The sequence below is a fragment of the Balaenoptera ricei genome, chromosome 1 (genome assembly GCF_028023285.1).
Source record: "Balaenoptera ricei isolate mBalRic1 chromosome 1, mBalRic1.hap2, whole genome shotgun sequence".
Lineage (NCBI taxonomy): Eukaryota > Metazoa > Chordata > Mammalia > Artiodactyla > Balaenopteridae > Balaenoptera > Balaenoptera ricei.
The window spans coordinates 136,175,637-136,191,889 of NC_082639.1; the positions used below are offsets into that span (position 1 = coordinate 136,175,637).

Below are 16,253 nucleotides of genomic sequence, written 5' to 3' on the forward strand. Positions count from 1 at the left end.
GGATTAGCAGATACACACTACTATATAAATTAGATAAAAACAAGGACCTACTGTATAGCACAGGGAACTATATTCAATATCTTGTAATAATGTATAATTGAAAGAAATCTGGAAAAGAATATATATATATATATATATATATATATATATATATATATATACACACATATATATATACACACACACATACACACATGCATATAAAACTGAATCACTTTGCTGTATACCTGAAACATTGTAAATCAACTATACTTCAATTGAAAAAAAAAAGTATAATCAGTAAATTACCAAGAGTAACTATGTGAGGTGAAGGATGTTATTGTGGTAGTTATTTTGTAATATATATTGATATAGTGTATCAGATCATTATGCTGTACACCTTAAACTTGGTGCATTTTTTCTAAGTTGTCCAATTAATATGCATAGGGCCATTTGCAGTATTTATTTATTATCCATTTGATGTCATGGGGTCTGTAGTGATAGCCACTCTTTTGTTCCTGGTATTGGTAATTTGTTTCTTCTTTCTTTTTCACTTTGTGAATTTAGCTAGAGGTTTATCAGTTTATTGGTCTTTGTAAAGAACTACCTTTTGGTTTCATTGATTTTTAATTTTTTCTGCCCCCGGTTTTATTGAGTTGTGCTGTTATCTTTATTTTCTCACTTCTGCTAGTTTTAGATTATTTTGCACTTCTTTTCCGAGTTTCTTAAGGTGGAAGTTTAGGTTATTGATTTTTGGATGCCTCACTTGAAATACTTATAAGCATTTATAGCTCTAAATCTCCCTATGTACACTGTTTAGATGTATCCCACTAATTTTGATTTATTGTATTTTTGTTCGGTTCAAAATATTTTCTAATTTGAGCCTTCCTCTTTGGCTTAGATCCATGGAGTATTTAGAAGTGTGTTATTTTATTCCCAAGTATTTGGGGATTTTTCAGATGTATTTCTGTCGTTGATTTCCAGTTTACTTGTATCACGGTCACTAAACATATTATTTCACATTTAAAAATTTTCTTAAAGTTTGTTTTATAATCCAGGAAATGGTTTGTTTTGGTGAATGTTCCATGTGCATTTGAAAAGAATGTGTACTCTGCTGTTATTCGGTGGAGTGGTATATAAATATCAGATCCTGCTGTTGATGGTGTTCAGTTCTTCTATAACATTGCTGAATTTTTGTAAACTTCTTTTCATTACTGTGAGAGGAATGTTCACGTCTCCAATTATAAATGTGAATTGGTCCATCTCCTTTCATTTCTATGAATTTTTTGCTTCATATATTTGAGAGCCTGTTGTTAGGTGCATACACTTACAAGATTCTTATGTGTTCTTGTTGGATTCATCCTTTTAACATGGTGCAGTGTCCTTCTTTATACGTAGTGATTTTTTTTTCTTGCTTGGTAGTCTGCTTTGTCTTTTATTAATATAGTCTCTTCAGCTTTCTTTTGATTAGTGTTTTCATGGTATGTCTTCTAAGCTCTTCAACTTGCCTATGTCACTATATTTAAAGTGGGTTTTTTTGTAGACAGAAAATAGTTTTCTTTTTTTAAACATAATCTGAGAATTCTGTTTTTTAATTGTTTAGGCAGTTTATATTTAACATAAATATTGATATGTTTAAGTTTACCATTTTATTATTTGTTTCCTACTTGTTTCTTATTTTACATTTCTTTATTTCTCCTTTGCTGTCATCTTTTGGATTATTTGAACAGTTAGTATTTCATTTTTATTATATTTCTTTATATAATTATTTTAATGGTTGCTCTAGGGTTTGAGGTCTTTGTTTCTTAAATATAGCAGAAATGCAATAAAAATTTGGTTGGTTTAAACGTAACCACTTAACTTTTCATGGCTGTCTTCTTTTTTTTTCTATGTTTAATGTAGTAGACAGTTTTACATTTCATTATTTGCTAAATGATTTGAAAATGCACCCAAAATTTGATTTATGGTTCAAAAGTAATTCTTGAAAACAGTGAATAATTGAAGTAGTTTTATTTTTATAATTTAAATGGATTACAGTACAGGTAGATATTAGAGATATTATTTCTCTATCTATGCCTATATTATTTTTTCTTTGATTTTTAGAATTTTATTTATTTTTTTATACAGCAGGTACTCATTAGTTATCCATTTTACACACATCAGTGTATACATGTCAATCCTAATCGCCCAATTCATCACACCACCACCCCACCCCCACCACCCCCACCACTTTTCCCCCTTGGTGTCCATATGTCTGTTCTCTACATCTGTGTCTCTATTTCTGCCCTGCAGACCAGTTCATCTGTACCATTTTTCTAGATTCCACATATATGCATTAATATACGATATTTGTTTTTCTCTTTCTGACTTACTTCACTCTGTATGACAGTCTCTAGATGCATCCACATCTCTACAAATGACCCAATTTCATTCCATTTTATGGCTGAGTCATATTCCATTGTATATATGTACCACATCTTCTTTATCCATTCGTCTGTTGATGGGCATTTAGGTTGCTTCCATGTCTTGGCTATTGTAAATAGTGCTGCAGTGAACATTGGGGTACATATGTCCTTTTGAATTATGGTTTTCTCAGGGTATATGCCCAGTAGTTGGATTGCTGGGTCGTATGGTAGTTATATTTTTAGTTTTTTAAGGAACCTCCATACTGTTCTCCATAGTGGCTGTATCAATTTACATTCCCACCAGTAGTGAAAGAGGGTTCCCTTTTCTCCACACCCTTTCCAGCATTTGTTGTTTGTAGATTTTCTGATGATGCCCATTCTAACTGGTGTGAGGTGATACCTCATTGTAGTTTTGATTTACATTTCTCTAATAATTAGTGATGTTGAGCAGCTTTTCATGTGCTTCTTGGCCATCTGTATGTCTTCTTTGGAGAAATGTCTATTTAGGTCTTCTGCCCATTTTTGGATTGGGTTGTTTGTTTTTTTTAACATTGAGCTGCATGAGCTGTTTATATATTTTGGAGATTAATCCATTTATTATTTCCATTACTCTAGGAGGTGGATCAAAAAAGATCTTGCTGTGATTTATGTCAAAGAGTGTTCTTCCTATGTTTTCCTCTAAGAGTTTTATAGTGTCCGGTCTTACATTTAGGTCTCGAATCCATTTTGAGTTTATTTTTGTGTATGGTGTTAGGGAGTGTTCTCATTTCATTCTTTTCCATGTAGCTGTCCAGTTTTCCCAGCATCACTTATTGAAGAGGCTGTCTTTTCTCCATTGTATATACTTGCCTCCTTTGTCATAGATTAGTTGACCATAGGTGTGTGGGTTTATCTCTGGGCTTTCTATCCTGTTCCATTGATCTGTATTTCTGTTTTTGTGCCAGTACCATATTGTCTTGATTACTGTGGCTTTGTAGTATAGTCTGAAGTCAGGGAGCCTGATTCCTCCAGCTCCGTTTTTTTCCCCTCAAGACTGCTTTGGCTGTTGGGGGTCTTTTGTGTCTTCATACAAATTTTAAGATTTTTTGTTCTAGTTCTGTAAAAAATGCTGTTGGTAACTTGATAGGGATTGCATTGAATCTGTAGATTGCTTTGGGTAGTATAGTCATTTTCACAATATTGATTCTTCCAATCCAAGAACATGGTATATCTCTCTATCTGTTTGTATCATCTTTAATTTCTTTCATAAGTGTCTTATAGTTTTCTGCATACAGGTCTTTTGTCTCCCTAGGTAGGTTTATTCCTAGGTATTTTATTCTTTTGTTGCAATGGTAAATGGGAGTGTTTCCTTAATTTCTCTTTCAGATTTTTCATCAATAGTGTATAGGAATGCAAGAGATTTCTGTGCATTAATGTTGTATCCTGCAACTTTACCAAATTCATTGATTAGCTCTAGTAGTTTTCTGGTGGCATCCTTAGGATTCTCTATGTATAGTATCATGTCATCTGCAAACAGTGACAGCTTTACTTCTTCTTTTCTGATTTGGATTCCTTTTATTTCTTTTTCTTCTCTGATTGCCGTGGCTAGGACTTTCAAAACTATGTTGAGTAATAGTGGTGAGAGTGGACATCCTTGTCTTGTTCCTGATCTTAGAGGAAATGGTTTCAATTTTTCACCATTGAGAGTGATGTTTGCTGTGGGTTTGTCATATATGGCCTTTATTATGTTGAGATAGATTCCCTCTATGCCCACTTTCTGGAGAGGTTTTATCATAAATGGGTGTTGAATTTTGTCGAAAGCTTTTTCTGCATCTATTGAGATGATCATATGGTTTTTATTCTTCAGTTTGTGAATATGGTGTAACACATTGATTGATTTGCGTATATTGAAGAATCCTTGCATCCCTGGGATAAATCCCACTTGATCATGGTGTATGATCCTTTTAATGTGTTGTTGGATTCTGTTTGCTAGTATTTTGTTGAGGATTTTTGCATCTATATTCATGAGTGATATTGATCTGTGATTTTCTTTTTTTGTAGTATCTTTGTCTGGTTTTGGTATCAGGGTGATGGTGGCCTCATAGAATGAGTTTGGGAGTGTTCCTTTCTCTGCAATTGTTTGGAAGAGTTTGAGAAGGATGGGTGTTAGCTCTTCTCTAAATGTTTGATAGAATTCACCTGTGAAGCCATCTGGTCCTGGACTTTTGTTTGTTGGAAGATTTTTAATCACAGTTTCAATTTCATTACTTGTGATTGGTCTGTTCATATTTTCTATTTCTTCCTGGTTCAGTCTTGGAAGGTTATACCTTTCTAAGAATTTGTCCATTTTTTCCAGGTTATCCATTTTATTGGCATAGAGTTGCTTGTGGTAGTCTCTTAGGATGCTTTGTATTTCTGTGGTGTCTGTTGTAACTTCTCTGTTATCATTTCTAATTTTGTTGATTTGAGTCCTCTTCCTCTTTTTCTTGATGAGTCTAACTAATGGTTTATTAATTTTGTTTAACTTCTCAAAGAACCAGCTTTTAGTTTTATTGATCTTTGCTCTTGTTTTCTTTGTTTCTATTTCATTTATTTCTGCTCTGATCTTTATGATTTCCTTCCTTCTGCTAACTTTGGGTTTTGTTTGTTCTTCTTTCTCTAGTTCCTTTAGGTGTAAAGTTAGATTTATATTATTCTTATTTTGTTTAGAGTCTAGTATGGTGGTATAAACATTGAAATAATAATAATAGTAGTAAAAATTTGTTCCAGGCACTTTGGTTTATGTTCAAAGTATTGTTATATTTAATCTTCTGAATAATTTTAAGGTGGTTTATTTCCATTTTATTGATATAGATACTTTGACTCAGCAAAGTTAAGTGTTTTGTCCAAGAGCACACTCTTATTAGTAGTGAAATTTGAGTTCAGATTCAGATCTATTTGACTCTAAAATTCATGTTTTACCATTAGTCTAGTCATTCATTCCACTGATATTTGTTGAGTACCTTCTATGTGTCAGATACCATATTATTTCTGATTGAAAGTCAACATAATCCTTGTGCATATGATGCTTCCTCTCTTCTGGATGAGATAGCCATTAAACAAATAAATATAATAATAAGAAATATGTTTAGTTATATTGTAGTAAGTTCAGTGAAGGAGAAGGACAAGGTATGCTGGGAATCAAAAACATGGAAACTTAGTTTAGATTCTTTGTAAAGTGACATTACGAGGTAAGGATCCAGGATTGATGGGAGTTAGCAAAGAGTAGGGGGAAAAGCTGTATTGGCAGAGAGAAAAGGATGTCCCAAGACCTTGAGTGGGGAAAGAATTTAAAATTCCCAGAGCTGAAACAAGGCCGGAGTGGCTGAAATGTAGTAACAGTCTTTGGGTGTGAGATGAGGCTTGAGAGAGAGGCAAGATCCAATTTATCTACGGCTTTGTAGGCCATGCTAGGTTGGTTAATTGTCTGTTGCCTTAATTTTTCCTCCTTAACCAAAGGCCATTTAGAATATAAACCATTTTTAAGGTGAAAAGTATCTACTTCCATGAATTAGCTGAGGGATATAGCTGGTATCTCTTTACCTCAGAGCAAGGTAGTCAGTCCTGAGAATCCAGCATCACTTGCTTATCTGTCTGCCCTGGAATCTGTGGTGTCTCAGGTTTTTCTGATAAAAGAAATTGAGTTTTCTCAAAATGGTTAGTAGGTTTCATTGTATTGGTTAAAATAATACTAAAAGAACCATACATTTAGAATATTATGTGAAGAACGATATACTTCAAAAATTTTTCTCAACTTCAGACATGCTGTAGATCAAACATGACATGCTGCTCTTCATTTTAGCTCTTTTTAATGACCACTGAAAGATACTATCTTTCAATGTTTTCTTCAAGTTTCCTTTTTTTAAAAAAAAATTTGTTTATTTGGCTGCACTGGGTCTTAGTTGCAGCATATGGGATCTAGTTCCCTAACCAGGGATTGAACCTGGGCCCCTTCCATTGGGAGCATGGAGTCTTAACCACTGGACCACCAGGGAAGTCCCTCCTTCAAATTTCTAATGTTGAAACATGTGTTTATATCTTTCTCAGTCTGAGGGAAAAGGCCATACCAATGCTGGAGATGCAATATATGAGGTGGTGAGTCTACAGCGAGAGTCTGAGAAGGAGGAACCAATCACTCCTACTAGTGGAGGGGGCCCATTGTCACCCCAGGAGGATGAAGCAGAAGAGGGTAAGAAGTGAAATTTATTCAGTTCCCTCTCTTTACATAGCTGCTTTACTTATAATCCTCAACGATGTGTGTGGTGTGTGTGTATGTGTGTGTGTGTGTGTGTGTGTGTGCATGTGCGCACGCACGTGCCTACGGGAGGGATAGAGCGAGGAGTGGTGATTCTCTGTAGTCTCTGCTACTCTTAGACTAGATTCTACTAGATGCAGAAGAGAATTTGGTCTATTTGGTTCCTTGGTTGAATACTCCCCAGTCCCACTTATGCAACTATTTAAATTTGACAGCCTAACTTTGCTGTCTTGCTCCCTATTTTAAGTACTTTTGAAGTGTTTAATGAGAAATTTCAAATTCTCTCAAGTGTTTTTAGAATTTCAGTGATATGTCATGTCCTACTCCTCATTTGACATTCAGTTCTGACTTTTTTTTTGTTGTTGCCTTTTCAGTTACCATTCACTTTTTTGAAATACTAGCTGGTATCTGCTCTGTTTACTACTTGAATGCTGCTGAGAGATGCTAACCAACCTCACGAGAGTCACACTTCATTTGGCTCTGTGCTCAGTACTTTTTATAGAAATTAGAGCTAAATGACAGATCTTTACTTTTAACCTTTATATTATCTGCTTACAGGGTAGGGTTTATTAAAAGAAAATTTCTTAATTTATGTTATCTTTGAAAAGGGCATTTTAGAATTCTCAGTCTTTCTCTCTATGAAACCATTCCTTTCTTTGATTGCCATAAAAATAAGTTATTTTTAGCTAATATTTGTTGAGTGCTTAGTATGCTAGACATTATTCTGAGTGTTTTCATTTAAAAAATTTATGAAGGTATAAATTACATACAATAGAATGTACACATTTTAACTGTATGGTTCATCAAATTTTGACAAATAGATATACATCTGTACAACTACCACAAGAATCATGACATAAAACATTTCCATTAACCACCCCTCCCTCCACCCTCCCCCCTGGCCAAATTTCCCTCATGCCCCTTTACAGTCCATCTTTTCCCCTCACTTGTGGTCTTTGTCAATCACTGATCTGTGTTCTGTCACCATGTTTTGCCTTTTCTACAATTTCATATAAAATGAATCATATAGTACAGGCTTTTGTATTGATACATAGCATCTTTCACATAGCGTAATACTTTTGAGATTTATGTATGTTGTATCAATAGGTGGTTCCTTTTTATTGTTAGTAGTAATCTGTTGTAAAGATATGCCACGATTTGTTTACCTATCAATTCACCAGTTAATGGACCTTTTAGTTGTTTTTAGCTATTGGCTATTAGGAATAGAGCTGCTATGAACATTTGAGTATGAGTCTTTGGTGAATATGTGCTTTCATTTCTCTTGGGTAAACACCTAGGAGTGGAATGGCTATGTCTTACAGTAAGTGTATGTTGATAACTTTGTAGGAAACAACTGAGCTGTTTTTCAAAGTAGCTGTGCCATTTTCCTTCCTGATGAGTCAGTTGCTTTGTATCCTTATCAACATTCGGCACTGTCAGTTTTTAAAATTTTAGCCATTCTAGAGGGTGTATAATCGTATCTTGTGATATTAAGTTGAATTTCTCTAATGACTAATGCTGTCGTGCATCTTTTTCTATGGTATTTGCCATCTGTTTATCTTCTTGGTCAAGACTCTATTCAAATCTGTTTCCCATTTTAAAATTGGGTTATTTGTCTCCTTGTTGATTTTTAAGATTTCTTTACATACGTTGGCAAAGGTCCTTTATCGGATATGTTTTGCAAATATTTTCTCCCTCTCTGTAGTTTGCCTTTTCATATTCTGAACAATATCTTCTTTTTTTTTTAACATCTTTATTGGAGTATAATTGCTTTACAACGGTGTGTTAGTTTCTGCTTTATAACAAAGTGAATCAGCTATACTTACACATATATCCCCATATCTCTTCCCTCTTGTGCCTCCCTCCCACCCTCCCGATCCCACCCCTCTAGGTGGTCACAAAGCATGGAGCTGATCTCCCTGTGCTATGCGGCTGCTTCCCACTAGCTATCTATTTTACATTTGGTAGTGTATGTAAGTCCATGCCACTCTCTCACTTCATCACAGCTTACCCTTCCCGCTCCCTGTGTCCTCAAGTCCATTCTCTATGTCTGTGTCTTTATTCCCGTCCTGCCCCTAGGTTCTTCATAACCACTTTTTTTTTTTTTGGTTCCATATATATGTGTTAGCATATGGTATTTGTTTTTCTCATTCTGACTTACTTCACTCTGTATGACAGACTCTAGGTCCATCCACCTCACTCCCAGCAATCCCACTACTGGGCATATACCCTGAGAAAACCATAATTCAAAAAGAGTCATGTACCACAGTGTTCACTGCAGCTCTATTTACAATAGCCAGGACATGGAAGCAACCTAAGTGTCCATTGACAGATGAATAGATAAAGAAGATGTGGCACATATATACAATGGAATATTACTCAGCCATAAAAAGAAATGAACAGTGTCTTTTGAGAAACAAAAGTTTAATTTTTGTGAAGTCTAATTTGTCATTTTTTTTGGCTGTGCCATGCAGCATGAGAGATCTTAGTTCCCTGACCCGGGATCGAACCTGGGCCCCCTGCAGTGGAAGCATGGAGTCCTAACCACTGGACCACCAGGGAATTCCCTGTCAGTTTTTTTCCTTAATGATTTGTCTGTGATCTATTTAAATTTTTACATGTGGTTGGAAGTAATTTTTTTTTTTTTTGACTTAAAAAACATTTATTATCTCATGGTTTCTGTGGGTCAGGAATTAGGCTTGTCTGGTCAATTCTGGCTAAGAGTTTCTTAGGAAGAGTCGGATATTATCTGGGGGATATAGTTATCTGAAGACTTCATTGGGTGGGATTGAAAGCTTGGAGGAGCTTCCAAGGGGCTGATTCACATGGCTGCCAAAATGATGCTGGCGGTTGGCCAGAAACTTTACTTCCTCTCCACATAGGCCTCCCCATGGTTCTGGTTGGGTGTCCTTATGGTATAATGGTTAGCTTTCCCCAGATGGCAATCCCCGAAACCAAGGTGGAAGTTGCAGTGCCTTTTATGTCCTAGCCTTGGAGTCACAGAACATCACTTCCTTAGTATTCTAGTGATCACAGAGTTCAGCCCTCACTTCCATTGTGTGACTCCATTATATTTTATATGACTTCGGGAACACTGTTGTCATCTTTATCCCAGCCAACATGAAGAGGAAAAGACCAGAGATCACATGAAGGAGAATTTTGGGCCAGACGTAGAAGCTGTGCACATTCTTTTCTGCTAAACAAGAACCACAGGGGTGGTTGGGGAATATAATTGAGCTGTGTGCTCAGGAAGAAGAATAAATAGGTGTGACAAGTATCTACCAGAAAGTTACTTGAACACAAGATTTCAGGTAATGTCTTGCAAAAATGCCATTTCCTTTAGAAATGAAAAAATATATGAAGCTAGAATTGGGAAAGAAGAAAAATGATAGAATGACTCAGCCCTACTCAGTAAAAATATATTATACAATTTAGTATCACATAATTATGCCTTTTATTCTAATTTAGTAAATAAAAATTCCTCACTTCTATCCACTAACTTAAAAGAAGGATAACTAACTAAAATGGATTAAATATCTGCTTTGTGTATATAATATATTTGATATTTAATAGACCTAGTTTCATATTTTACTCACATTAGTCCTGAGAAATGACGATTATCATCTTTATATTACATGTGAGGAAATAGACTAAAAAAATTTTAAGTAAATTATTCGAGGTCATAGGGCTAAAAAAGTATAATCTACCGAATTCAAACCTATGGCAGTCTTACCCTAAAGCACATGAATTTTCATGACACACAAAATCAAAGTACAGGCATACCTTGGAGGTATTGTGGGTTCTGTTCCAGACCACTGCAATAAAGCAAATATCATAATAAAGTGAGTCACATGAATTTTTTGGTTTCCCAGTGCATATAAAAGTTATGTTTACACTACACTGTAGTCTATTAAGTGTGCAATAGCATTATAGCTAAAAACAGTATACATACCTTAATTAAAAAATACTTTTTTGCTAAAAAATGCTAACCATCATCTGAGCCTTCAGCAAGTTGTAATCTTTTTGCAATAGTAACATCAAATCATTGATCACAGATCACCATAACAAATGTAATAATAATGAAAAAGTTTGAAATATTGTGAGAATTACCAAAATGTGACACAGGGACTTGATGTGAGCAAATACTATTGGAAAAATGCTGCTGATAGACTTGCTGGACCCAGGATTGCCACTAACCTTCAATTTGTAAAGTTCACAATGTGTGCCAAGAGCAGTAAAGCAAAGACCAATAAAATGAGGCATGCCTGTATTCTTCTTTAAACCACTGAATTGTAACTCTCCTTCTAATTGCTTAAAAGGTAGTATTTTTAGTATTCCCTTTACAGACAAGATACTGTAGATCTTACATTTTCTAGATCATATTTTACATCTGTCTAAGATCATGACCTTTGGATAGAAGGATGTAATGCAATATAATATGAAAATATAACATGAGACCTATTTTCCAAATAGCGTTGTTTTATGTGAAAGCATTTTGAAGAGTGATTTCAAGCATGCAGACAAACTGGTGCATTAAAAAGAAAAAGAACTTTAGATATAGAATATTTTAAATACGTCAGCTAGAAGCCACACATACTTCTTTAAATGACAGGTTGTAGAAAATCTATTGGAAGCCAAAATATTCACTTCAAAAGAAGTCTTTCAGACACAGAAGCACACCATTAGTTTATTTACCATGCATTTTGTCCGACATATTACTCAGTGCCATTCAAGTCTTGGAAAGGTATTTTTTGATCCAGTGAAAATTACTTTAGGGTTGATGAGATTTGAAAGTTGTATAGATGTGTACTTAAAGGGAAGAACCATTTACTTATGGAAAGTAACATTACTAGAAAACGGATACATTTAGAAGTAAATGGCAAACCAAATGATCCCAGTGTTGGTTTGTTATTAATCAGCAAAATATTTAGAAACATTCACTGCCAGAATCTTAAAATCATGTAGGAAGTATTGGATAGGCCATCATTTTCCAGTCTTGGCAGAGGGCTAAATTGGGCTCACGCTTCATTTCTTTTTTTTTTTTAATAGATCTTTATTGGAGTATAATTGCTTCACAGTACCGTGTTAGTTTCTGTTGCACAACAAAGCGAATCAGCCATACGCATACACGTGTCCCCATACCCCCTCCCTCTTGAGCCTCCCTCCCACCCTCCCTCTCCCACCCCTCCAGGTGGTCACAAAGCACCAAGCCCATCTCCCTGTGCTATGCTGTCAAGCTTCGTTTCTGACATAGCCATTATGACAAAGTTCTTTTGACACAGTTGTGTCAAAATGACTACCTCAAAATGTAAGGAATGAGGGGGTAAGAGAGATTTGCGACTATTCCTGAGGTTAAAGCAGTGGGGCTTGTAACTTAATTGGATGTCGTGGGCAGCAGAAGAGAAGGGAGGAGAAAGAATCATAGATTCAATCTAGGTTTGTAGCTAAGGTGACTGGATGATGTGGATGCCAACAATTGGAATAGGGAACCCCTGGGAAGAGTCGGCTTTTGGGGGTGGGGGTAAGATTCATTCAGTTTCAGACACTGATGAATTTGAACTCACTGTGGAACATTAAAGTGGAACTACTTTTCAGTTATTAGAAATAGTCTTAAATTGTGAGAGAAGTTTTACAACTGGAGGTAAAGGTTTGAGAGTCATCAGTGTGAAGCAGTGATAATGGCCGAAATTTCCTTGGGAGAAATGTGGGGGGGGAGGTTTAGAAGTAGAGTTTAAGAGATCCTTTAAGTGCAGCTAAAGGACTTATCTGCAGAAAAATGATCAGAACAATATGAGGAGAGCTAAGACAATGGAGTCATAGACTAAGGAGTGGAGATTCAGAAGGAAGGAGTGATGTGCAGTACTGACAAATGGAACAAGAGTTTCAGTACGATAAGGACCAAAAATTGTTAATTGGATTTGGTAAATCTGAGAGATTACTGAACCCCTCTGAGGGTAATTTTAGTAAAGCTGGGAAGGAAGCCTTATTGTAGTGGATTGAGGATTGACTAGAGGTGAGGAAGGGGAGAAGTTTGAATAGTGTTCAAACTATTCTTTCAAGAAGGTTGATGGAGAAGACGAGAAAAGAGATTGGAGTAAAAACATTGGGCTGCATCTGGCCAACAAAGGGCATTTTTAGGGTGTAAGAGATTTGAGCTCATCTGTAGTAGGAAAGGGAGAGCTAAAAATAGTTACCCACCCAACACTTAACCATGCAGTTCCCTGACGTGCTTCTGTGTCTTTGCAAATGCTATTTACTCTGCTTAGAGGCTTTTTCTACTTAAGGTCACCTGAGTAAGCTCTTCAACAAAGGCATGTTAACAGTCAAAAGAAAATAGTGATTTTAGCATACTGGCAATTTCCGTACTTAGAAATGTTTAAAAATATTTTCTATGACATTTTTTAGTAGGTTGCTCAGGCAAATTACATTTAAAATGTATTTAGTGCAGAATGGCTTGGGTGAGGAGCTTGGCAAATCTGCTCATCAAAAAGCAATCATAAATGTCAATAAAATTGTCAGAAAACAGCCAGTTAAGGTCTTGAGAAAGTGATCAAATTATATAAAAAATTGAGAAGCATTTATTTAAGAAAAACCACTGAACCTTGGGTGAGAACAGTCTGTGGTGTTTTAGTGCTTGAGGCTGCTCCCATTCTGCTCATTCCCACCACTGGCTTATTATCGTGGTGGTTTTGCTAGGGTGGGGCAAGCTGTGAAAACTAGTAGCTTTGTTTTCACCCCTGGAAGGGACTCACTTGATTTGGAGCAAATGTAGAAAAACCCCATATTTCTAGAACGTTGTTGGAAACAATAGTGATTTTTTTATGGCAAAAGAATGGGAAGACCAATGTTTTAAGTAGCATGAGATTGTAATTCTGGTTGGGGAAAGCCACAGATTGACCAGAATTTTAATAAGGAGACTTAAGGAATGAATGGACCTCATTAGATTCTACATATCACTGGTGGTCTGGGAGGCTGTGTACACATGCAAGGCTGTGCACACACTCAGAAAGACCAGAGGGGTTCCTAGCTAGTCACAGATCCGTGCTGGACGTGAGGCCTTGCATGTGTACGATGGTTTTGCTTCTCTCTTTTCTATTCTATGGAGAGGATGTGTTCCAGGTGGAGTAAATGGGTGAAGGCTGATTCTCCCACAACCAAGCCTTTAGTCTTCCCCTGTCAGCAGGTGGCAACTCCTAGGCTCCAAATCTTAGAATCCAGACTCTGACCTCTCTCTGGCCCTGTCATTTCTTGTACTGGATTATTGCAGTACCTCCTGATGGGTCTGCTGCCTTCCACCCTTGTCCACAACCCCTTAGTCTGTGTTCCATATCACCATAGTCATCCTTTTGAAATCTGTCAGATCACATTTCTTCTCTTTCAAAAATCCTCCGTTGGCTTTTCATTTCACTTGCCAAAGTTCTTCACCATAGTTTACAAGGCTGTTTGTGATTTTGCTGTCTGCTTTTAACCTTTCTGACCTCATTTCCTGTCACTTTCTGCCCCACAAATTCCACCCTTGTCCTTTGCTATTCTTCAAACACACCAGGTGTACTCTGCCTCTGAGCTGTTGCACTTGCTGTACCCTCTGGCTGGAACTCCTTCCTAGATTGCCACATGGGTCTCTCCTTCCTCTCCTTCTAATCTTTCCTCAAATGCCACCTTCTCAATGAGATTCAGTAAACAATATGAAAAATAATAAATGAAGGAATAAATAATAAGTAAATATAAATATATTTATTATAATAAAATTATAGTAATAAGTGAATAAATATTTTTCCTTTTACATTGCTTCAAAATGATTTCATACTGAGAAAGACTAGAAAAAAAGAGGTAACATTTATGGAATTGTAATTGAAAATATGAAAAACATACATAAAAATTTCAATTTCTCATTCTTATATATGGTCTGAATAAGAACAAGTCATCAGATTTCTGTTTTTCCCTAAAAACTTTTCACTTCTGTTCTTAACAGTTTTTCACTGTTTGAGATGTCACCTTGTCTTTTGAAAATCTATTAGCCATCACCTGTATTAAAAAAGCTACAAAAATCACAGAGTAGGAAGTAATAGTTTCTTTTCTTTTATAGATCAGACACTTCATACATTTTCAATACACTTTATTATTAGTTCTGTAATTGACATTTCTGTCAACGCAAATATCAAAAGTTAGAACTGGAGGTGGCATAGAAATGTGTTCCTGCTGGGGGGAATTAGAGTATTCTTTTATTTAATTATTTTCAGCAATTTGCCTGTCAAAGCAAAAGTGGAAGTTCAAGTCACTCTAAATTGTCTTACCTTAGCCTGTAATTTAACTAAAAAGGGATGCAGATTTAAAAGGACTAAAGTTGCTCTTAATTTCCTGGGAAACATCTAAAGTAAAATGAGTTAAGGTACCTTTGCATATTTTTCAAATGCTGTTCAAAAAGTGAAGTGTGTTAAAGGGTATTAATTTGAATGCAAGGAATCTTAGCAGAAAGTTAAGTCCATCAATGCAACATCATGGGGATTATTATTATTTTTTTAATTTATTTTATTTTTGGCTGCGTTGGGTATTTGTTGGTGCGTTCAGGCTTTCTTTAGTTGCGGCGAGCGGGGGCTTCTTGTTGCGGTGGCTTCTCTTGTTGAGGAGCATGGGCTATAGCCACGTGGGCTTCAGTAGTTGTGGCACACAGGCTCAGTAGTTGTGGCTCGCAGGATCTAGAGCGCAGGCTCAGTAGTTGTGGCCCACGGGCTTAGCTCTCCGCAGCATGTGGGATCCTCCCGGACCAGGAGCTCGAACCTGTGTTCCCTGCCTTGGCAGGCGGATTCTTAACCACTGCGCTACCAGGGAAGCCCTATAGGGATTGTCTTTAAAATACCTTGTCACGTTTATGTACTCCCACAAGTTCTGAATTGCTCCTGCTTTTGAAACTTGAGGTGCACTTGGTATTGCTTCCTTTGGATTTCAAACTGGCTTTCTGTTTGTTGACCTCAGAATTGTATTTAGTTACTTGTAAAATGGATAGAAAGTTACAAGAAGGCAACGGATGGCAAATACAGTGTGATTTCCTTTAAGACACATGCCCAAGTAATTGTAAAAGACCAGATTCACAGTAATATTAGGCAGCTTCACACTTGGTTGTACTTTTTCTGTTTCGTGTAATCTGCATTTTTTGTTTTTGTATTTGGATTGGTTAAATGCTATCTAGAAAAAAAAATTTTCCCCTTGATCTGAGTGACTGTTAGCTGTCTAATACTACTTCTAACTCATTTTGAGTAGAGAGCAAAATAGTCTCAAACTCAGCTAGAGGTTTATTTTCTTTTAATTTCTTAATTCATAGTCTGATTAGAGAAAAGATAATCACAAACAGCTTTTACTATAGAAATCAGTTTGCAAATGAAATTTCTTTATATTCAAATGAAAAGAAGATAGAGAGTATAGAAAAGAAATGAGTTTTTTAAGAAATATAATGATCATATTACACTTACATGAGTGATAAGTGCTCATTAATGAAGTGCTTCTTAAACTTTAAATGTGCACATGTATTACCTGGAGATCTTGTTAAAATGAAGTCTTACTAAAAAAAAAAAAATCTTCTACAAGATGCCATTGCTCTT

At 36.0% G+C, this 16,253-nt stretch overlaps 1 protein-coding gene and 1 non-coding gene across 4 annotated transcripts in view; one reads left to right on the top strand and one right to left on the bottom strand.

Moving 5' to 3' along the window:
* RABGAP1L (RAB GTPase activating protein 1 like) overlaps positions 1-16,253 on the top strand; it is a 783,585-nt gene that overhangs the window by 234,624 nt on the left and 532,708 nt on the right. For all 3 annotated transcript variants that reach the window (XM_059936839.1, XM_059936821.1, XM_059936830.1), the window contains exon 11: positions 6,450-6,591. In XM_059936839.1, coding sequence (XP_059792822.1) covers positions 6,450-6,591 — 142 coding nt within the window. The remainder of the gene's footprint in view (positions 1-6,449; positions 6,592-16,253) is intronic.
* On the bottom strand, positions 9,147-9,219 carry TRNAW-CCA (transfer RNA tryptophan (anticodon CCA)). Its single transcript has one exon. It is a non-coding gene; the product is annotated as a tRNA-Trp (tRNA).